Source organism: Anopheles coustani, chromosome 2 (assembly GCF_943734705.1).
Source record: "Anopheles coustani chromosome 2, idAnoCousDA_361_x.2, whole genome shotgun sequence".
Taxonomy (NCBI): Eukaryota; Metazoa; Arthropoda; class Insecta; order Diptera; family Culicidae; genus Anopheles; species Anopheles coustani.
This window is the reverse complement of record NC_071289.1, coordinates 84,929,485-84,953,107: the sequence shown is the minus strand read 5'-3', so window position 1 is coordinate 84,953,107 and position 23,623 is coordinate 84,929,485. Positions and strand designations below refer to the sequence as shown.

General features: G+C 48.5%; 2 protein-coding genes across 2 annotated transcripts; both read left to right on the top strand.

The window, feature by feature from the left end:
* Positions 1–1,205: 1,205 nt before the first annotated feature.
* On the top strand, positions 1,206–11,799 carry LOC131265202 (uncharacterized). Its single transcript, XM_058267463.1, has 7 exons — positions 1,206–1,235; positions 5,063–5,407; positions 5,477–5,842; positions 5,933–8,607; positions 8,665–9,539; positions 9,648–10,661; positions 11,504–11,799. The coding sequence occupies exons 1-7, from the start codon at positions 1,206–1,208 to the stop codon at positions 11,797–11,799; spliced, it is 5,601 nt and encodes a 1,866-aa protein (XP_058123446.1).
* A 2,083-nt stretch (positions 11,800–13,882) lies between these two features.
* Positions 13,883–14,371, top strand: LOC131265200 (NPC intracellular cholesterol transporter 2-like). Its single transcript, XM_058267462.1, has one exon. The coding sequence runs from the start codon at positions 13,883–13,885 to the stop codon at positions 14,369–14,371; it is 489 nt and encodes a 162-aa protein (XP_058123445.1).
* Positions 14,372–23,623: the final 9,252 nt, after the last annotated feature.

The following is a 23,623-nucleotide window of genomic DNA, read 5'->3' as shown; positions in this document are numbered from 1 at the left end:
TCAACGCAACACCATGCACGATCAAGTGCGTTCCCCGATGAGCTCGACAGAGCAGACCTTTTGAATACACGAAGCGGATGCTTCCGCAGGCTTAGGCTTAGTACGGCGCATACAAAAGCATCTGTTGATAAAATAGTGTGTCGGCGCACTTTGAACTCGTGTCTCGGTAGTGCTCTACGTCGCCTCAATGCTTCTATCCCGCTCATTCTCTCTCTTTCATTCCGTTGGGATGTTCCGGTCGACTTGGATGGACACGATCACCACGCGCACACTGCGAGCTTCGGATGCTATTTTTAATGAACTTCCAATGTAAATAAAAGTCTCTAGTCTTATTTTGTCGCGTTCGGGACCGGGGTATGGCTTGGCCATTCTTTGTTGTGCTATTTTTGGGGTGGGAAAAATTCATGCGCATCTCGCAGCGGATGTGGGACTGTGAAACTCACGTTTTTCACGATGTATTCACCCGGTCCAAAGACTAAGGGATCCTTCCCCAGCGAGAGACTAAGTGGTTCTTTGAGACGACTCTTTTGTCCACCCCGCTCTGTTGGGCCCGATCGTTCATCCAATGTCAACCAAAACGTCAAAAGTCGACTTTGACACCCGCTCTAGGTTAGTGTACCGTAGGTCCTGTCGCATCCGATCAGATGACAACGCGCGAACCTACCTTATGTCATGCACACGCGTCCACGATCGTCACGTCTTTCGATGTGTGCTTATCTGGCGAAAGCGAACCCATTCGCGGGTCGAGATAGAATCGCCAACTTAGTACGTTATCTGACAGTATTGGTAGTAGTAGTAGTAGTAGTAGGACGGGGTGCGCGCGCTCACACCGATGCAACCCCTCCGAAATGGGGGAGAATGACGCGCGCAGACAGATCAGCTCCCGAGCACTGTACCAGTGCCAATTCGTGCCGCGTACACGTTTGCATACGTACCCTGGGCCGGGTGTGTTTTAGTAGACGTTCAAAATTCGACTCGATACGTGCGCTGACCAGAATTTTTGCGCCGATGTAGCGCCTTAGTGGACTGGCGGACTGAGAGGCCGTGCTTGGTAACATGTGAACAGTGTGTTGTTTAGTCTGTTACACTACCATCGATCTTTTTGACAGTTATTAGTAATAAGTCTCGTCCGACGATTTGCAGTTACTCAGTAGTCTACAAGATACAAGGAAGTACAACCTGAAGGGTTACCCAGTGGCAGCAAGATGTCTAACGAAGCGTTTGTTTTACTTCAAGTAAGATCCAGTGATATAAAAAGGTCTAAAGACATCTAGCATGGTGTGTGTGTGTTTAGCCAAATAATTCCGAAGATGAAATCTAATGTCGACAACTCTATAAAATAATAAAAAGATGTTGAAGGGATCCCTTATGCCAGACTAACGTCGACGTTTGTGGATCAAGATCGATCGGATCGATACTGAGGGAAGAATTGGTGTGTCCTTTAACTCACGCTCGTTCGTCATGATCCACCCCCGCGTCGTGGATGTTCCCACGCACGTAATCGTCCCTAAATAGGCCAACCCAAGCCGAAACCGACAACAACCCCGCTATGTGTGTGTGTGTGCGCGTAATAATGGGGATGGACTGTGAAGAAAAACGGTAAAAGTCGGTTTGGGGGGAAAAATAGTAAAATTAAACCGATCAGGTTGTGCTCGGACACCGACCACGCGGCTGTTTTCAAGGTCTCAGCTTGTATGTGAAAAGTGTCATCAGCAGTAGGCCCTCCTTCCCAGACCAGTGGGGTGGGGTGGTACCGTGAAGGATACCGGTGTAAAGATTGGTCTATGATTCATGGGGTTGGTTTGGGAGATATTTTGTGTGTGCAATGAGTGATGTACTAAAACGTAGACTTAAACCAGGGTGTCAGAGGCGGGAGTGGTGGTGTAGCTTGCAGATGAGCTGTTCGAAGTCGGCTGATGAGCGCATTCTTTAAACTGCACCAAACCTTGGACATCAGGAGGGGTTGCCGACGGCGCAGGCGGCGGTGGTGAAAAATCTTACAAACAAGAAAGGCACACAACGGTGCGGATTGTTTACGTCTCACAGCACAACCCAAAAGGGAGGGCGAACGCATATCGCTTGCGTCAGCGCGGCCGTGATTCTTGGGTCAGAAAGGAGACCGCCAGCATCCCAACCCCGGCAGCAGCCGGCTTCGTAACGAGTTACACGCATTTCTCTCTCGCGCTGGAAACTCCAACGCAAACGTAATAATTATGATCACGGCCTCCTGACATTGACACGCCGCCGCCGGTTGCAGCTCGGCAACCCACCGGCCTGACAGTGACCTACGCATCGCCCAAAGCGGTCCAAAATGTCGAAGGAGTTCGTGCCCTTTGTGGGGGTTGGGTTGTGTGCGCAAAACGCTGCGAAAGCAGCGAAGGTTCTACCTCGGCCTCCTCTCTGCGGGATTTGGAGAAAATGGCGACAAACGTGGCCGACGAAAGCGCACCAAGCGGTGTACTGCGTGTCGTCATGTCCACGTTGAGTGATCGTACCCGTTATTAGTGCCAGCGGTTTACATTGCACCGCGCTGCCCACCGGCGTTCTTAAACGAAGCCACTTGGGTGTTTTTTTTTGGCTTTTTCGGGGTCGAGCACACTTGGAATGGATGGCCCGAAAAACAAACCACCAACGTTCTGCTCCCCGGCCAAGCACTCGACCAGTGTTGCTGCTTGAGAATAATTTAAGCAATTGCCAATTGAAGTAATTTCTCTGTTTTTCTTTTCGTTCCCGTGCGCGCTCCGTCCACTTGCCCTTTGGCGGGGGGGAAAAGAACCACACACTCACACACACACTCTCGTCTGAAGATGCAGCTTCCCCCGGCTGGAGAACCATCCCGGCCAAGATCGCCGCAATCTCGAGTTCGGCCGGGTTTCGAGTAAACAAACGGGGTTATAACGATCACCCACCCGGGGTGCAGCAGCAGCAGCAGCACCAAATTCCCGGGGGTTTTGCTACTCGTAGCGCGGAGAACGGGCGGTCCCTGGCGTGACGGATCACTCGACCCAGGGCGAGCGGGAAAAGGTTTAAAAATTACCATGCGTACATTTTTCTCCGGGCAAGAAACCCGGTCGAGCAGCTACCCTAACCGAAAAACGTTGTTAACAACTGACCGCTTGACTGAGTTTTCGGAGCTGCCCGTGATTTTGTTGCCGGTACGAGGTGTGTGTGTGTGTGTGTGTGTGTGTGTGTGTATTTTTCATTTGTTATGTAAAAAGTTGTAGCGACTTCAACTTCACACATTTGTCCAAAACTCGCTGTTTATTCGGCACTACGGCAAAAAAAAACATAATTTTTAACGCAAATATCATAAAAGTGAGACCATAAAAATCAAATATTCCTCCGTTCACACATCTTTCCGAAGGTGTTGTTTTACGTTGGTCAGGTTTTTGGACCGTAACATCCAGGTTTGTCGATGTGCTAAAATGTGCACGATCCGTTGGAGATGAAAGGTTCCCGGGGGGAAGATTTTCGGGAAGCAAACAATTGCCCTTTTGCGCGGAACTGTCATTCGATACCACGTGTCAGGCTTTAGATAAAAAAAAATGCAGCTCGTACTTTAAAGATATTTTAATTCGGGTTTTTCTTCTATTCTTTGGGAAGTGGTTTATTTTCCAGGGCCTTTATTTTGAACAGGATCGTTAATTAAAAAAAAAAAACTAATACACAAAATTCCAGAGTTCCAATATACTTTTGAACTTGTTTGGGAAAAAGAAATAAATCAACCAGAAGTACGATTTTCCCCGCTTCCGAAGACGACGTGATAATGGTCATCCTTGGGGAAAGTGCCAAAAAACACATGCCAAAGGGTTGCGGAACGAGATGTGCCCACTCGCGCGGTGCACTATAATAAACCTGTCCGTCGTTTGGAGCACGGTGTCGCTTCCTGCCTGCCTGACGACGTTTTAACACTCGATCTACCACTGTCAACCCCGTACGTCCTCTTGCCCCACTTCCGGAGCTACGTTTCGTGTTCGGGGATGATTTCAACATAAAATGATCCATTGGATGTACGCGGTTTTGCACCGTGCGTGGGAGGAGAACGTATGTCTGAGGACAAATATTGACCCTTTAATCATCGGTTGCTGCACTCTAGACCGGGGCGGGAGAGGTATGGTGCCAGAAGAAAGCTAGTGGAAAGAAAGGAAAGTATACAACCAACCACATCGGTCCGATGTCCGACGGGTATTTAAAAATAGTTCTTGCCAAATGACGATTCCCGGCGATGGAATGTGCGCTTCCGCAGGAGAAAACCAAAAAAAGCCAGCGAGTTGTTGGCGTTGTTTGTACCCGTGTCCGGTTGGAAAATTCAACAACCTCCCCGCTGCTGCTGGTGCACACCATTGCTTAGCGATCGAGATGCGGCTGATCGTAGCCAAATGGCGGCCGGCGGCTATTAATTGCGTGGCCCGCGTAAACGTTTGCTGCGTTGCAAATTTTTCTTTTCGGTTCGATCGATCGAGTGGAGAAAATCGATTCCATCGACCATTTTCCGGGTGATTCAATTGTTCTGTGGAAGCTCTACCGCGAACGTTAAATGATGCTTTTAGTTGTGCGGGAAGTCTGTGGTCTGGAGTGAGTCCGAGTTTCGGTACAGATACGACGCCCGCGTCCGCCGGTGAAAACCTACCCAGCATTACCTAATATCTTTCTCTGTCCTCCGTCCTGCGTTTGATACAAAACAGCCCACTTTGCGGAACGCGAGTTAAATGCGACGGTGTGTATTACCACATACCGATACCAAGAGCCTTTAAACGGTGAAATTGCAAATCGAAACTCAAAGTACGGCAATTTGTGAGGGGTTTTGCGATGGGAATTTGCAAACAACGACGACGATTTTGATGCCGTAGCCGTAACGGCGAGGAATTGGGAATCGAGAAAAAGACATGGGCGTGTTGTCTAACTCTGGCCACCATTGGCCAATCTAGTCACGGTCGCAGGTGGAAGTATTACACGAAAACCCATTGTATACAATGAACTTCGACAACTTTCTCCTGACACGATGGAATGTTCCATTTAACTTTAACTAATCGCTGCATTATTTTCCCCGCTTTCTTTTTAGACTGTACAGACGGCGTCTCCCTGGAGGCCACAGTTACCCCTTCCGAAGGACATCACAGTTCATGTGCAGCAGCAGCAGAAGCAGCAGGACATGGAAAAGGCTTCGACCACAGCGGCCAGCAAGGGTGGCAAGGATAAGAAGTGGTCCCTCGGCAGTCTGTTTCGCAAGAAGAAGAAGGACGTCGACACCGACTCGAGCTCGGAGGAGGACCGGAAGGCGGGCTTCGTGCCGGTGAAGAGCACGCACAGCGGTGGCACTCTGAACGGGAAGCGCAAGAAGCGTTCGAGCCGGATCGTCGGGGCGGGCTTCGATCATATCGTGGTCAGTCCACAGCAGGCACCGTCGGTGGTGCACAACCATCAGCAGCAGCAGCATCAGCAGCATCAGCCACATCCCCAAGCCATGCAGCACCAGAACCTGTACGGCTTTCGGGAGGCCGACAGTATCAACTCGATCGATCGGTACACCGGCAACGGGTCACTGGATCGGCGGGGCAGAAAAACGGACCGTGGTAGTCGCCACTCGAAGGAAAGGCAGTCGTCGAGCGACGAGGAGTCGCACCGATCGTCGTCGATGTCGCGCTTCCGGAGTGACGATAGTCTCGGGAACCACAGTGCCGGTTCGCATAGAAAGTCTCGTACGGCGCGGACCGAGCGATACCTCAAACGGATGTCGCGCGATGATGGGAACAGTCCCAGTGGTGCACCAGCCGTTAGCCGTTGGCATACGCAACCGATTTCACCCAGTATGGTGCACGGTGGGAGTGTCCACTCGATGGACGTTGCCTACCGAAGGCATCCACAGCAACAACAGCAGCAGTATCTGCATCATCCTCATCACCAACAGCACCAGCACCAACAGCAATATCAGCTGCACCAGCAACAATTGTACCCTAGTGGATCCCATCCGAACCTACGCAACTCCTCCAGTCTCACCAATGTGCCGCACCATTTCCACCCCACTGGGAGCTCGCCATCGTACGCACATCAGTTGCAGCTGGCGTATGGCTCGCCTACGAACTATCAACAATCGCATGGGCATGCCACGACGAACCCCAGTGCTGTGACGTACGAGAATAGTTTCTACATCCAGAGCAAGGCGAGTACGATGAGGGACGCAATCCGGAGCCCTCCACCGATACCACCACGCGATCCTCAGCGTAGACTAACGATCGGGCACACGAACGAGGCACGCCCGATTTCGTACGCGTTTGATCGATACCATCAGACGCTGGGAGCGCCAGGACAGTCGACCATTTGGCAGCCGAACGGAAAGTGTAACAGCGAGGATCGGCTGTGGGGGGCACAGGTGCAGCGTACACCGCCTCCACCTCCGACACACCACGGATCGATGGGGTTTGTCAATGCAAACACGGTGACTCCGCCACGTGCGTCATCCGTTCAACCGGCGGAAATACAACAACAGCAGCACCAGCAACAGCAGCATAAGCAGCGTTACATCTCTCGTCAGCAACAACCACCGGCTGTTCAGCCACCAAGCACACCGCCTTCGAACGTGGCCTATCACCATCATCAGCACCATCAACACCAGCAGCATCAGCAGCACTATCATCAAACCCCGAGAGTGACACCACCACGCAACACGAACGCGGTCGAATATCGCTATGTAACGGATGTAACGCCTCGATCGCGCAAACCGATCCAGATACAGGATCGCACATTCGAGCCATACGAGCCGAAGATATCCCCTTTACCGGCGCCGGCTACCAACACCGGCAGTGAGTCGTCCCTCGCGTACAGCGGCACACCAACGCCTTTCGGTAGCCGTGGATCGACGACTCGCTCCTTGACCCAAGCGACCAGCTCCGAGTCGATGACGGGTGCCCGCTCCACTCCGCAACAATCGGCATCGGCGTTTTGGCGACGCATCGAGGAGGAACAGAACGGAGTCACTCTGCGACGTGGCCGAGCCACGGAACGTCGACCGGGAGTAGCCGGTACGGCGCTGGCATCGCGATCCGTGTCGACTTCGCGCGCCTTGGAGATCATGAACCGACGCAACCAGGAGCTGACACGTGAGCTGGACACCCTACTCGATGATAAGCAAGCGAAGCGAGGCGACGAAGAGGAGGAACAAACCGCGGGCGATAACGTCGTCAGCGGTCGGTTGTACCTGCGTCAGACGGCGGACGGTACTAGTCGGGCGAAGTCGAACGAGAAGCTGTACGAGGTGAAGGTTAAGACAAGTCGACCAACTGTTGAAGCGGTGCCAGCCAAAGCCGGCAATAGATACGAGGAGCATGTAGCCAAAACGGTTGCCAAGGGAGGTAATCAGGCGGGTTCTCATGGTTATCGACGATATGGCGAGGAAAGCACGCAACCACCGACGCAAGGGCCTGTGAAGAGTACTGGACCACCGGCTCCACCGATGCGGACCATCTCGAAGCGGAACTCCTGCTCGGAGGAAGAGCTTGCCAGGAAGCGTAAGTCAGCGAACCTCGAGGAAGCAATCAACGAACTGGAGGCGATCTACAAGAGTCTCAAGTTGAGCGACGAGGATCTGTTGGAACGAGCCGAACAGCGCGATCTTTCCACCCCGACCGGTTTCAGCCAACGGGCACGGCTCTACCGGTACGATGGCGATGTGGACGAGGACCGTGCCAAACCGGAACCGGATCTGCAGCTTGATGACCTAAGCTACCGCAGCATTAAGCGTGCGAACAGCTCCATAAAGGCACCGGAAACGCAACCACCATTCGGTATTCCCGTCGGGCCGATTCCACCGTCCCCGAGCACGGACTACCTGACGGTGCAGCCGCCCGGGAAGCACAACAAGCCGCGCTTCTTGCCCCAACGTTCGCCCGACCTCGTGGCGGATGACCTGGCTTTCCGGCAGCTACGGAAAGATAAGGACCTGCTAGCATCCATCGAGCGACCGGCCACCGTTCGGCATGTCCCGCCGGCAGCAACGGCGAGCAACGGTGGAGGAAATACCAGCAGCGGATCGGAGGACTCCCGCCCCAAGGGTTCCCTTTCGTCGACCATCTACAGCCAGATCCAGCGTGATGCGGCTAAACCTTCGGGTGGCAATCTGGAGGACTACTACAAAATCGAACTGTACGCGAAGAGTTTGCGTGAAGCCAACTCACCCAACCGGAATCAGCGGGATCAAACCCGGCCGAAGGAAGTTTCACCGGCGAAAGACACCGGTGCGAAGCCGAAGGCATCGAGCAGTGTGCGCCCGAAGAGTAGTACCACACCTCCGAAGGAGAACCGCGGTGCCGTCTTTAACCTTCCGTCCACGTTGAAGTCCAGTTCGACTAGTCCACCGAAAAGCCCGAAAGCGACCGATAGTGCGGGTAGCCCGAGTTCGAGCAGTGCGGCTGCCACACCCACTCCCCGACCTCGATCGGGCACGGAACCGGTGATCGTAGGTGCGAAGCATAAGGCAGAGTTTGAGGAGATCCTCAACGCCATCGCACTGGAGGCGCAATGTACGAGCGAGAAGCTCGGTGCAGATCTGGCGGAACTACGCCGGGAGACACAATCGGTATCGAGTGGTACCAGCCTGGAGGCGAAGCCCAAGTCCAAAGTAATCGCACCGAATCGTCCGATTGCGTCACAGAAAACGTCCCTCGCTAGACAACGCCAGTCCAGTGAAATCGATGAAGTGGCACAGGCGGCCAAATACTGCGAGCAGATGTTGCGTGACATTATCGAGGAAGCGCCACCGAAGAAGACGATGGACAAGGCGAAGACTACGACCGAGCTGGGCAAACTGACGACATCTGCTCCGGTGTCGATATCAATAGAGGCCCGAACGATCGTCGAGGTTCACGCCGTGGAACCACCTACCATTGTGGAACCTAAGCCAATCGCCAGCAGCTTACCGGACCTGGGAGGGCTAATCCAACAGCTGACTCCCGCGGGAAGTTTCGAAACGCTTAGCAAACGCTGTCAGGAGCAGCTGAGCGAGCTCGAACTCGAAACCGATGAGCCCGATGACGAACGCGTAAAGTCTTCGATCGAACGTGACTACGACAACCTGGTCGAGAGTATCACCACGGCACCGTTCGAATCAGACACGGATAAAAAGTCTACCGAGGAGGAAATCGATCAGATTATGAAGGAGTGCGGTATCGAGATCGAAGTAAGCCCGTGCCCGACCGATCATCATCTTCCGGTGAAGGTTGCACAGAAGATTCCCGCCAGTGCCCAGGCCGATCTTAACGATCTCCCCAAGTCGACCTCCTCCGAGCCGAAGTCTTCGAGTGAGACGGATCCAACGTATCCGACGAAGTCGTCTTCCTCGTTGAAAAGTGAGCCCTTTGAGGCGCCGCAGCTAGCAGCAGTTCGCTCGAGTGTCTCGAGCTCGCCGGGACGTGAGCGCAGAAATGGTGCGTCCCGTTCGCCACCGGTGTCCTCGGTCCGGCTGACACCGTCCGACACGGAATCGCAGTACAACTCCTCCGAAGAGCTCGCCATGATCTTCGGGATCAAGAGTCCCACACCGTCAGGTAAAGGAGCTGCTGCCGGTAACGCAGCATGCAGTGTGCCTTCGTTGCTTTCGTTGTCGTGTGCCAAACCTATACCCTCCCCCGTTCCCTTGCCTCCTTCCCCTCCAGCCGAAACCGCGCCTCATTGTGCACCTTCCCATGAAAACACCACCACTATCGCCACCGACGAGCATGATGTTGATGGTGGCGATGGGATCGTCTTTTCCATGCCCGTACCCATCCTCTCACCATCCTCCACGACCCGTAACGAACCCACTAGCACCGTGGAGAGTGTTTGCCGTTTCGCTACCAACACCACCACCACTACTAATAGCATCGCTTGTAACAATGTCACTACCAAACACACCGACGAAACCACCACCGTGCACCCCGTCGTCGAAGAACCGGTCGAAGAACTGATCACGACGGACAGCAGCTCCATCGGGAGCTTTTACCTGCGCAGCGCCAGCTACGGCAACCATCTCCACCACAGTCTGGACACGATCCACGAGGATCTGGCCGAGGAGGAGCTGCTGGAGGAAACGAACGCAGCCGATGTCGATTCGACCACGACGGATTCGGGCAATGTGAGCCTGAACGACTTTGGATCCGAGTTTGGTTCGTGTACGGGAGGAGCTGGAAGTACTCCGATCGAGCGCAAGGTAACGTTCGTCAACGAACTTCAGATTGGTCCCGGAGGGTACTACCCGTTCCGGAGTGTACTGCAAATACCGGAAATATTCATCGAAGACGTAAGCAGCAGCCAGCAGGATGAACCACCGGTGAAGGATGATGAACTCCAGGAGGCGATCGAGACGGTCGAGCTTGAACGTGAAGCTGTTACCCCAAATGAAGAACGTCAGGAGGTGCTGGAAGCTGGTCATCAGCCAGAGACGGACGTTGAAGACCCACCGGTGGAAACGTTTGAAGAGCTCCAACGCCTCGATGCGGAACGCCGTCGCCTGGAGGTCCAGCTAGCGAAGGATCAGCTGCAGCGTCGTGCACGGGGCGAGAGTGATGTACACCGGGGCAGCGCCAGTAGTAGCCGCAGCGGCAGCAGTTCCGTCGGAGGTGGCCCCACGAAACGCAAAAGTAGTGGTAGTAGCAGTAGCTTAGTGCAACCGCAGCATGTCGTTCTTGCATGTACCTATGGCTTGGCTAATAGCAGCATTGATTTTGTTACCGTCATCGCGATCATTATTGCCATCATTACACTCTTTGCACTCATGGTACTTTAGAGCTGCTGGAACCTGGAAGATGAACGTTGTAAGAAGTGGACACGTTGTTTAAGGGCAGCACATCAAGAATAGCCTATGAACCTCTCCTGTATAGACTTACTGAAGGGTGGAGGTCTATGCACTTTTGCGCATGATTCCAGATCTTCGATCGGTTTTTGACGATAAAAAAGTCATTTTCACTCGATCGCCATCTCTAAAGGGGCTTCTATATTTGATTTCCATCGAGAATGTTTCCAAAACTGAGAACGAATCTCTTGCGATACTTTCAGGGAAATTTTGTTTTCCCAACAGACTTTAATCATTGAAAGTTTTTGAAAGTTTACGTTCAATGAGATTTTGCATTCTCTTATTTGTGAAGGATTCGCAATCACGTTCCACCTCCTTTACGGGAAGTTTCTATTTCATTCCCCTGGACGGGATAGTTTCTCCATTTCCGGTTGTGATACGCCAAGTCATTGTTAACATTCCAGAGGTGGTTGTACAGAGTATATTGAATTTATCCAGCATTAATGGTTGCACTGTATAGAACACCACAACACCAGCACACGTCCTAGGTTAATCGATTGGAAAGGTGGATAGATCGATGTGTGTTTTTCCGAAAAACCGTTAATAATCAATCACTTCTCACCGTCGAAGCTCGATGTTGCAACTCTGCAATGCCTTACTGTGTACTCGTGTCCTTATCTAACTCTACGATGCCCTTCCCGGCCCTCCATTTTTTACCGCCATGTCCGTGTCCGTAAACAGGTGTGGAAGAGACGGATCTGCATCCGAGCACCACGGAAAGCAGCAGTATCGTGTCGCTCGCGGTCAAACCGACCGGCAAGCAAAGCATACCGCTGATGCCGTGTCTGGGCGGCCAAAAATCGGTCGACGTCATTGAAGTTACCGAACCCTCGATTGCCGGCCGCAGCATCGTCCACGAGGAAGTGCCGCCGGAAACGCAAGCGCCCGCCAGTAGTCAGCAAGTCACGAAAGCTACTCGCAATCTCAACCGCGACTCTAGTGGCGCTCTGCAGAACCTATGTTTCTGTTTGCTATAAAGTGAAACTTTAGTAAAGCTCAACCGAGCGGGTCTTATCAGTGGTGGATTCGGTGATAGGTTGTCGTTATCAGGAAAAGCGTACTCGAGTGCCTTAGTACAGGTTGTTGGCAGATTGTTCGCATGGCGACTTTACAAATCTCGTTACCTTCGTCTTAAATTATCCACTGATAAGTGTGTAAAATTCCATAGTTATCTAAGGTTTCCCCTTACCTACCTTTGTATTCGTTCTCGATATAAGAGACTGTTTCCATGTGCCAATGAATGTTTATCGTTATATTTACCTGCTCCCATGATTTCTCTGTGGGATTTTCGCTGACCGATCGGGAAGACTATTGTAGCTTGTAGGTGTATGAGATAGCGTGTGGAAAATGATAGAAGAAGAAAAAACATTATAATAACCTCTCCGGATCTGGTTAACGAAAAACGGAAACCGTAATGCCTTCCAAGATCGTTCGCTTAGCTAGTAGTGACGCAAAAACATAAACCGTTTAGATAGTTAATGCAGGATGATATCACCGCTCGCCTCTAACCACGATCAAACGATTTACCTTTTTTCTATTTCGATGTTGTATTATTTTTTTTAGATCTTTAACACTTTAAGGACAGGTAGTTCTTCTTCTACGGGAGACTGTACAGAAAGACACACGCACCGTTTGTGGCGCAAAACGTAAAACACAGAAACACAGCAGCATAAACCCGGATGGCGGACGACACTACCACGCAACCATTCACGCAAACCGACCGGAATGTTTTTGAACAAGCTACATGCAACAAACACAAAACATAAGGATTATAGTGAGCGGCACTTTATTCTCGAAGAAACTAAGCCATGTGGTATGCCGCAATGGTAACAAACACCGCGTCCAACAAAAGATCCAAATCGGAAGGATAAGATTAATTATTTGGTAGATGTACGGAGTCCCACAAGAGAAGAAAAACACACACGCTAAATTATTCCGGAATGCTTGTGGAAAGGCAATTAGTGGAGCTATTTTCATACTGTCGAGCTTAGGTTGATCTGTTAGTTTGTAGGGTAGTAGACTACCACCTTTTTTTTATTGTTTATTATTAGCTTAAAACAGCTTCCGTTGTACGGTAGGTCCCGTGCCAGAGTAGAAGAGAAAGGTGTGCCTGCGTGTTGGAGAACCGCCGAAAGTGTAATAAATCTGTAAATTCCTTCGCTTGTTAAGTTGCTTGTGTTAAGTAAGGATAGTCACATCGCCTAAATACCGCCACACGCGAACAAATCCACGCGCGCTTCCCTGCAAAAGGCGCTTGAAGCGAGGTCGAGGGTGCGCGTAGTAAATGTTGTACACAAATAAAATCATTATATTACCTTACTGTATGGACGCTATACTTGTTGTTGATTTGCGGTAGTAATAAAATTAAAAACAAACTCACCCCTACTTCAGAGTTGGTTGTATTTGTCTTATAAATTGGTTCCTCGATTTTTTCCCCTTTTTGCTTTTGTTTTCGTTAAATAGTAATAAGACGTTCGGCTTAATGCTATGAATTACATATTTCTTCGTTTATTGATAGTAATATATATTTTTTTCAATTTCAACATAGTGCAAAAGATTCTTCCAAAACGTACATTTTCTTATTGATTGTTAAACAAATTTTTAAAGAGCTTATTTCTCTAATGTCCTCCGCACATCTTACGATTTTTAAATATTTTTTCTCAACGGACATCTGTTTCCATAACAATTGTGCCATAAAGAAATCATTGCGCCGATTTACGACCAGCTTAAGGTCTTGGCCATCTATGATTAGATTTTCGGCTAATGTAATCATATCGGGAACCCTCGCCGGGTGATTCAATCCGGTCATATAGTAGCTTATCTTATGTCTGTCCAGGGTTGGTACGAAAAAAAAAATAAATTAAGAAACACCTGGCAGCATCGTGGATAATCTCGGCCCAAATTGGTACTCGGGTGCAGAACCCCGACGATGAGGTGATGTGATAGGGCTGTTTTTATTACTCTTCTGAGGCACTATAAAATGGGTTCCCTTTGTACGGAGGTATCATTCGTACAGTGCTGTTCAGTTGAGTTCCGGCATCCCAAGAAAACGAACAAACGATGGCTCTGTTGAAGTTGATTGCCGTGATTGGTATGGTGCTACTGGCTACCAACAACAGTTTCGTCCTTGGCGCAGGAGTTGCTACGCGGGCCTGCTCTGACAATCGTCCCAGGCCAACCGAGGTACGCGTTGAGGGCTGCACCGTTCCACCGTGCGATTTGGTGCGCGGCTCGGACGCCAACATGGACATGGACTTTATGGCACCGTTTGCGGCGACCAGTCTGCACACGAGAGTAGTGGCAACCGCGCTTGGAGTCACGGCTCCCTTCGACCTTCCGGCAGATCGCGCTGCGGCCTGCAACTGGCTCCTGAACGCCGAGTGCCCCGTTAGCGCCGGCGAGGACATTACCTACCGCTTGAGCATGCCTGTTCTATTGATTTACCCCCGTGTGAGCCTTTCCATCGAAATCGATCTGGTGGACCCTAGCGGCCAATCGTTGGCGTGCTTCATCCTCGACGCACGTGTCGTTTCCTCTCGTCGCGTCTAAGGTTATTACAATAACGATGCAACTAACATACTAACATTTAATTTCACTGGCTAAATAAAACAAATTTTAAATCCATACAACATAACACACAAAAATGTGCTAAAAAATATTTATGAAGCAAGATTAACGGAAAATTTTAAATTTCGATAGCGGAAACGGCTAACGGACTTACCAGACTAACTTAGTTCAAACAGCGTTCCGTTCAGGTGAATCATCACGATTGACTGGCGAACCGGTAATTTGATTTAAAAAAACTAGAAAAGAACTTACTTTGAACAAATATTTATCCTAAAAAGGAAATTATAATTTTTAGTTAAATTGCAATTTGAAGTTTCGTTACCTTTTTCCCGTGCACCTCTTTCCACAAAGTTCTAGAAAAATGGGAAGCTGTTACTTTGTGCACCGACCAATGGTTTAAGTGACCACTTCTTTTGTAACACAAAGTTGTGTGTCCTGAGCAGACCTTTCATTTGAGTGGTCACATGTACAAATCGGTTCTGCAATTGTAAAGTTATTAACAAATTTGTTATTTCAGCAGAATATACCAACCAATGTGGCCAAGGTTTTTGAAGATTGTTGATGGCAGTTTGGCGCGCAGCTTCGTTCTAGTGGTGGGTAAACCAAATCCCCAAATCCGAATCCCAATCCAAGAAACAGTCGTGACATCTTTGCGATGTAAACCAGTAAATGTTGGTCTGGAAATTGTTTATCCTCATCTGAATCCCCATTAAATCACAACTCGCTTTTTCGAGATAAAAACGTGCCACATGTGATAGTAAAAATGCAAAACAGCTCCTATTCTGAATCATTGTCACGCCGTGAGCTAAATGGGTTGGATTGATTAGTACAACTCGGATAATCGACATTCTAGTGTATTTCGTTGTCAAAAATGGGTTCCAGGAATTTTTCCTTATTCTAACTGGCAAATCGAGCTAAAAACTCATTCTATGTCCAATAATCCATTCTACCCAGCGTTCGATTTGAGTAAACTGAAATCAATCACATTGTCTCTAGGTCGACTCGTAACGTGACCATTTTGACGCAATTGATCAATGTGAGTCGATTCAAATAGTTTAGGGTCAAGTTAGAATCGAATCAAATCAAATCGGAATTGAATCCCAATCGAGTCAAACCTTCGATTCCGTCAAATGGGATTCGAATCTTTCGAATTCGTCTAGCAATCGAATCTTCGGATCTTCGAAATCCTGATTCTGCCAACACTAATTTGTTCAAGTCAGTCTGCAGAAGTCCGTTTCGCTCGACGGTTGTGTTTGCGAAACGCGAGAAAACGGTGCGCGACATACAACTTTTTTTACGTGTTTGACAGAACGACGCGCCGCCGTGCGTCTGTGGTTCGTTTATCTCATCAGTTTTCCACTAGTTTTTTTTTATTACTACCATTCGTGAAGCGTGAATTTCGTGCGCCCCATTTCTTCTGCCGTGGCTCGTGGGTTTTACAAGTAGGTTTCAATGCGAACCCTTTGGTTCGTTCGTGTTTTTGTGCGTGCCATGCTGCTGTGTTCTGTGCCGCCGTGTGGTGTTTGTGTTCGTGGATGCGTTGGATATTTTTGCCGACTCTGTTGTGCTCGCCGAAATAATGCAACAAAATGGACTCGCTCAGAACACGCAGCTCGCTTGCGGAAGTGCGGCAAAGCGCAACAACTCTGAACGAGCTGAAGAATGCCACCGCAAAAGCCAGGGTGACTGGCGATGGTGAAGAGTTTGATTATTTTTCTCCCCGCGGAATGTGTTTGGTACAGCTGATTGCAACAGTGGGCCTTCGGTGGAGGTCATCATAGCGAGGAACGGGAGGGAAAAAGAACATGGAGATCCTTTTATGCACCCTTTTGTTTTATCCGAGTAGGCGATGTTTGCCTATGGTTGCCCGAATTTGCCTTGGGCTCCTCCGGATTCGGATTCTGTTCCCAAAGTTAGTTATCTATCGTGAGGTTAGTAGTGCAGTAGTCGCCGACCTCCATCGGGGAGGATGACACTGGGACCTACATTTTCCAGGTCAGGTCTGCGAAAGGACAAGAAGACAACCATCAAATGTTCGGATTTGAGTTCGCAGGAATCTGTGCCGTGCAGAAGAAGCACTGTCGAGCTCTCGGTGCCGCCATTCCTTTGTGGGCTGCTGCTGGCGGCGGCTCGGAGGATGGCCTCGGGATTTTATCGACTTTTATCGCTCGCTCGTGATGAGAAGGCGAGATACGGACGCCTCTTTGGAGCCTTTCGGGACAGGGCGCGAGAAATGCTTGCCATCCGCGCACCAAACACGCTTTTCCCTCATCGCGAAACGATTGGTGGTGTGTGGATGGTTTGTTGTCAAAATGCTCCCCATCGTCGTCGCATCCTCGTCGGTGGGATTTTTCGGGGGAAAAAACCGTGCGAGATGGAGAGCGCACGCGTGCTGACAGGTGTATTCGTCGGTGCCTTCTTCGATTCGGGCTGAAGAACAACAAACAATGGCAGACTGCCACGGATCAGATTGGCCAAAAATATAAGGCCCACAGCCGCCGGTCGACTTTTGCTTCCGTCTGGTTACGGGCATGTCAGAAGTGATTGACTGTCCGACCGACTGACTGATTGACACTTGATATTAGCTACATTTCGAGCAACAATTTCAACACCTTTGATCATTTTATGTTGAGTTTGCGTTGTTTTGCAGTAGCAGAATATTTTCGACCCCGTCAAGTTCAGTAAAATCGGTTGACGTTGAGTTTTGCGAAATTAATTTTTACAATACTTCTAGTATCCTTTCACCCACCGTGCCATTTCGGAAAAGGAGCAATGGCAAACTCTCCTTTCCGTCCAGCGCCACGGAGGAGAAAAATGCTCGACGAACACAGATGCAACAGACGACGTTCCTTCCGGGTTCTCTCCTTCTTTCATAGTTTCTCCGAAGGACACTATCGGGGGTGGCATCAAAATAAAAAAAACCCCCTGCGACCGAATGGCGAATCCTTCTCCTTCGGCAACATACTTGTATCGGAGCGAAAGAGCGAGCTAAAAGTGATAGTTTTGAACTTGAACTAAAAAATGTCCTCTAACCCACTGATAAACTATTTCACGGTTAACACGCAGCGGAAGGAAAGCTGGATGCTGTCTTTTCATGAGAACAGCTGGTGTTAAATGTTCCACGTGGGATGTTTTATCTTCATTTGCATCTCAAAGGAAACAGAAGCAGCGTAATATAACAAAAACATCACAACGCGAGCATCGTTAAATGTCCTAAGGGACAAGGAATCGGTACGAGCGGTTACGTGACGAAATGCACCAACCCTTCGAAACAAAAAAACAAACTCACATCCGGGAAAAGCTTTTTCGATGTATACCGCTTGCCAAATCGTTGCATTGGTATGCGTTTGCCGGCAAATGACACACGTTAGTTTCCGTGCTAGGCCGAAGGAAAAACGAAAACCTCCACCGTACACAGGCCTATTTTCCGACGCAAGAGAAAGAGAACCAACTCCGATCGGAGGAGCAAATATACAAAAGAAAAATCAGGGACCAGAAATCGACCAGACAGGATCAAAACTCGTGATACTATGAGTAAATGTTCGAAATTAAGTTCAACATTTTCGGATCAAGAAAACACCATGCTTCTCAGTAGTTGAGGTTTCCAACTGTGGACTTTTTTAGGTCGCACTGTAAATATGCAAAAAAATACATATGCGTTTCTTTTCCTCCCATTTTTCGGTAAAGTAATGTAAACGACCCTTAGTAGCAAGCATAATTACAGTCAATAGTGATTAAATAGGAAGATTGAAGCGATCTGTTGGGCAAATAGTAGTTTCCGAAGGCAATCTCAACCATCGATCGAGTGCGTAAGCTGTTGTGGAAAATTCGCGTACGGAAACATTGTGCTAAATAGAGAGATAAAAAAATATACAGAAGCAAAAACATACATCAACGGGCAATAGTCAGCTGGTTGTGCATCACAACGGATGAAAGCAACGCTTTCACCGCTGGAATAGTTAATGTAAAACCGGCATTTTGTGATAAAAAAGAAAAACCGTCAACCAACAACCCATCCTTCCAGAGCTGCCGAAACCATCCGCACCTCCGGGCCGCTTGCAAAAGTGGTTGCCGGAGATTAGCAACATCTGATTCTAAAATGGTAAATTGTCTTCCCTTTCGTGTGCCTTTTTCGTGCATATTTTGCTTTTGGTTTTATTTTTAGGGTAAACATTTGCGCACCAAACTTTCCATACAAACGACCGACCGGCGACGGCCCTCGTTTTCGTATTATGAACTTGTCAACGGAAGAAACCTATCGAACCTGTTGTGTTGTGCATCGCTCCCAAGCAGGCGGCGATTTTCTCCCGGTACGAAGGGGAACCTGTTTCTTTTTGGTGTGGTGCGATCCTCTGACCAACCACACGATACAAGACGATCAATAACCAAATTTGCATCTAAATTAGATAAACGTCTCCAGTTTCCCTTTCGCTTCCGGGCGCGACAAGGGAGGGGGGGCCCTCGTGCGCGAACGCCCGTTTGTGCATGTGCAAACCCGTTGCGAGTGCGTGTGTGTATGCGCACGGGATGACGTGCCCCACATGTCACGCGCGCGAAGCTTTGTCTCAAGACGAAGGCAAAGGACAAGTTGTTACTTTTCTTACTTCCTCCAAAAATAATCCAACCTGTCCATTCCTGGGCGACCGCATCGGGGGAAGGCGCGCTAAACATCCACACCAGACACGTCGGTCGTATGTGTTTACCGGGGGCGAATGTCCGAGGATTATATGGCGGAAGGAAACGGAAAGAAAAACCACACATTTGCAAATTCGGAGGCACGCTTGGGAAACGTGGCACCGTCGTGCGGTCCACCTCGCAGCATGATTTGACCGTTCGGCAACAAAAAAATATGTCCACGTCTCACATGCGCCTTTGCGCCTCCGTCACCGTCACCGAACTGGGGCCATTTGCGGATGATTTGGAATTCAATTTGCGCTGGGGTATGAAAATGTACGACTTGCACTTCACTTACCATCGTCGTTATGTGCTAATTCTATTATCAAGTGTCTTCGCTGTTTCGCGCGCACGATGATGGGTGTCGTTGTTGTGCGTTGTTGGTGGACGCTTTTTCACACATTCGGCCATGGATGATGGTGTGGGCGAGTGATTTTGACAGATTAGTAATGGGCAATGTCTGCAGGGGGGATTGGAAGAGGGACGAGGGAAATGGTGAGATCGTCAAATGAGTCATAAATTTACTATTTTCGTAGAACGTGCTGCGGTGTGACTTATCCTTTGTCATTGGCGTGTCTATTTTTGGTCATATATCTGTATTGTTTGTATCATTTTTCAACTGTTTATGGCGTTTATGTATTTATTGTTTGCATCAAGTCACACATCAGAAACATCTTATTGTATGCACTTAACAGTTGTACCTTTCTGCTTACGTTGAGAGTACTAGTGCTATTTATTGCTTTTTATTTCTCTTCTGTTCAATATTCGATCATTTTTATTCGAACAATCAAGCAAAAAATTAAATTAAAATAGTTGAATCACTTAATTAGTACTTTCTTAATTTTTCGAAGAAAAATCTCTCAATAGTTGACGAGCAAGAAGAGACAACACTATTAGAATGGTAACTTTCATTCAACATAATTAAGTAAATCATTCATTCGCATGAGTTTTCACATTCAATCGAAGAGAAACTTTAATTTAATTTTCCTTTTTAGAGCAAATATTGTAGTAATCGAAAATGATGGCAGAACACAGCATTATGTTTTGATACAAATTATGGTTCAATGGCAACATTGGAAATTTTACAGCGATTGATATTTATTACAATCACTAAATGTTAATGAATGACGCTGTGCTAGAAAACTTTTTTCCGGATAAGTTGAAAATATAAATTCAAAAAGCGGTTTTGTTGCATCAATCAGAACAATTAAAGCATTTGCATCTAGGTGGGGTTTATACGCTAAATCGTAACAAATCAAATTGCATTTGAAGGTTATTTTATCAGGCTGTAAAATAATAAATGTGGGTAATGTGATTTAAAACACTTAGCACAACTTTATTCGACACTTCACAACATTTAAGGTTTAGGTCGAAAAAATCAATTTATTTATTGACAATGCCCTTTCCAATGTTCGTAAAACTCCAATGTAACATATGTTATTTCATTTTAAGTGCCATCATCATATTTATAATACTTACCCCCCATTAGCCGCCTTCCCCTTTTGCGGATCTTTTTCTGTGCCATTACCTTTGCCAAAGCGATTGGGATCGACCGATCCGTTGCAATTAGGTTATCTCTCCTTGAGCTCAAATAACGGCCATCGGTGTGTCTTCCTTGTTTTTTCCGGTTGTTGTCTCGCCTTACGCCATCGCTCCCAGCTGACTGCCGGTTTTGCCAACGGTCCCACTACGTCATCGGCCTATAGATAGGCGGCCGGAGTAATCAAATTACATTCCGGTTCGGCCACAGAGGATAATGATTTGCCTCATCGGTGCCTTTGCCCGGTGCCTTCCCTCCCCGGGCCGCAGCCGCAGGGCCTGAAGGTCCGGGTGGCTGGCTCCCGAAGGCTCGGTATCGATTGTTCGCCCCGCGCATTCTAACGGGACCAAAGTGTGCCGTGCCGTGGGTATGAGTCAGGCGAAACCCGCGGAAACTTCCCTTCTCGAGTGTCTGCATGCCTGCCCCGCTCTCTAATCGATCCGCCAAGGCTTCGGAAGGACGGGTCTAGAACGAAACAACCGCCAATCATCGGCTGTACTCTTCAGGTGTGCTGGGTGTCGGTTACTAAACCCTCGGTACCCCACCACCTTCCTGTAGACGCACCCATTGAGGAGGAGGCCGCCACGGACGCGAACTGTGCGAGCCTCTTGCTCATCCTCCTCCGTCCCAGTGCAGCCTTTAACCAGTTGGAGTAAATTTCTTCCTCGTTCTTTTATTTTCCCCCGTTCATTTTTCTTTTCCTGTTCCTTATTGCTTTCCTTCCACTTGTGGGCCGTCTTAGGCCGTCTTACGTGCATCGCAAAGGTTTTGCTGATTTTTCTCTGCTTGCCGTTCATATTTGTGTTTCGGCTTCGCGAAACGTTGTGGTTCTTTCGTTCAGTTCGTTTTTGCTGTTGTTGTTTGTATGTTTTTTTTGCGTGGTCCGCAAGAACGCGCAAACGGTGGCGTCGACCTTAGGCTGGCTCGAAACAGCACCAACTGCGGCGGAAAGGAAGCACCCAGCAATATCGAATTCGACGTGCGGGTTTGTGGTCTACTGCCTGCCTGGCAAAATTCGAACGTGGATGCTCCGCTGGTCGATTTTATTCCGCCGTAAACATTTATTGTTTTACTGCCTGGCCACGATCTTATTGGTTTTGTCATATAGTCGGTAAGAGAAGTGATGGTTGGGTAGTGACTTTTGCTATATTTAAAAAAAACACGTCAAATAAATCCAATCCATGATCAATATTATTACGAATACTTGCTTTCCTTGTTAATAGAAACCCTCTGTATTAAGGAACTTTCATCAATAAAAATCAAAACAAACCGCCCGCAAATTCTGAAAATTCGGTAATGAAGTTGAAGGATAACGAATATCGGAGTACCCTGATAGGTTTAACGTTATTCTTATCAGACTCAACGATTCTTTTTCGAATTTAAGTTCAAACACAAATCTTTTTATTTTTGCCTATTCGTAGACTATTTCTTGAAGGAAATGAAAAGTAGATCGGTTTGTAACGATTTGTTTCTTATCTAAAAATGGGTATGGATTTCATTCCCATCATCCCACTAGCTGTCTGATGAATGCATTTCAGCGACTGAAGATGGTACATCAAGTTCCATATTCCCCCCCCCTCCCCCTCCCCCCCCTGCCCCCCCCTTCAAGATGGTGACAAAGAAACACAAAGAAACAAGTGGCACAAACGGTCTCAGTGTTGCTCGCGCCACGAGAACCACCGTCGATGCGGAAATGCGCCAAATTAAATCATCGTCCATCATTATGACTTGCGCGGCGCCGTTACAGCATCAAGCGTGGTTGCAAGGGATGCACTTGATGCAGCAGCTTGATGATAAAAGTGCACTCATCCAAATCACCCCATTACACAGGGCTCCGCTGGTGGATCCGCTGGCGCAGGCTTGCGGTGATGTTTTGTATCCATTCCAAAGGAACATGGCGGTGATTGCAGGGATTTCATGTTTATGGCTCGCCCCTTGCGCTGTTTGATCATAAGTGATCGCGCCGGAAAGCAGTGCTGATAATAAATAGTTGCAGTGGATGCGAAAAATGTCGAAAGAGGATGATACCTTTAGGGCAGTGATTCTCAATCGTTTTTTCGTTCCGCTTATTTGTTTTTAAATTATGAAAGTTTTTAGTTTTCAACCAGTTTTTTCGCAAATAATCAGCAATCTTAGATGCAGATTTAGGATTAAAACCAACCAATTTGAATGTTTGTTGATTAAATTGATGCTTACGGTACCGATGTGATAGCCAGGCAAAGATTATTTTTAAACTGGTATGAAGTTCAGTTACTTTTATGTAACTGCATTTTTCTACTCTTTTCTTTATTATTCTCTTACTGCAATGTACTATTTATGTCGGAATTGTAAAAATAAGCACCTGCTGAAAATAATTGAGAATCTCTGCTCCTAGAGAGGACCGATTGGTGATGGCACATTATCCATCAGGGGTATCTTCTGGTCGATCCCTTCGTCACTTCCTATCGGACATTCATTTCCCTATGATTAAGGCAAGACACCTGCGAAGTGCGAGTTGAGACTGGCCGAAGGAAACCGGCCCCAGGCAGGAAGCGGCCCCGGCTGGGGCACCCATTTTCTTGCGGTGGAAAAGAAAGTCGTCAACAAAACCGGGCGCAATCGAGTAATTGCATCATTGACATCGTTGATAAATCGTTCGTGAAAAAGAGTCGCTGCTGCAAACGAGCCGGAGGGAATGGAGGTGGGTGGATTTGGGCGGTGGTGTGGTGTCCAACATACAGCAACCTGCGCGCGCTGTGAACGTGCCGATGATGGATGCATTTGTGCATGTAATGACTCATTGGCCGTTCGAATGAGCCTCCTGCTCGTTGGGAAAGGTAAAGCAAGGGGGGGGAAATGGTCGTGACGGGAGTTTCATTAATGTTTGACCTTTCGGTCGTGTGGACGCCGCCGATATGGAAAAAAAACCCGTGTGGATATGTATCGAATGTTCCCCGAGCGGTCCCGTTCCACCAGAAGCCAGGACTTTTGCATAAGTTTTACGAGTTAATTTTCGATGCATGCATATCGATTTTTCTGTT

What these genes read in the sequence shown, in the direction of transcription:
- LOC131265202 (XM_058267463.1), top strand. Translation starts at nt 1,206, where the DNA reads ATGTCTAACGAAGCGTTTGTTTTACTTCAA. An exon ending in AAGCGTTTGTTTTACTTCAA is followed by an intron (nt 1,236 to 5,062) that starts GTAAGATCCAGT and finishes CTTTCTTTTTAG; the next exon opens with ACTGTACAGACGGCGTCTCC. An exon ending in AGCCTGGAGGCGAAGCCCAA is followed by an intron (nt 8,608 to 8,664) that starts GTCCAAAGTAAT and finishes GTCCCTCGCTAG; the next exon opens with ACAACGCCAGTCCAGTGAAA.
- LOC131265200 (XM_058267462.1), top strand. Translation starts at nt 13,883, where the DNA reads ATGGCTCTGTTGAAGTTGATTGCCGTGATTGGTATGGTGCTACTGGCT.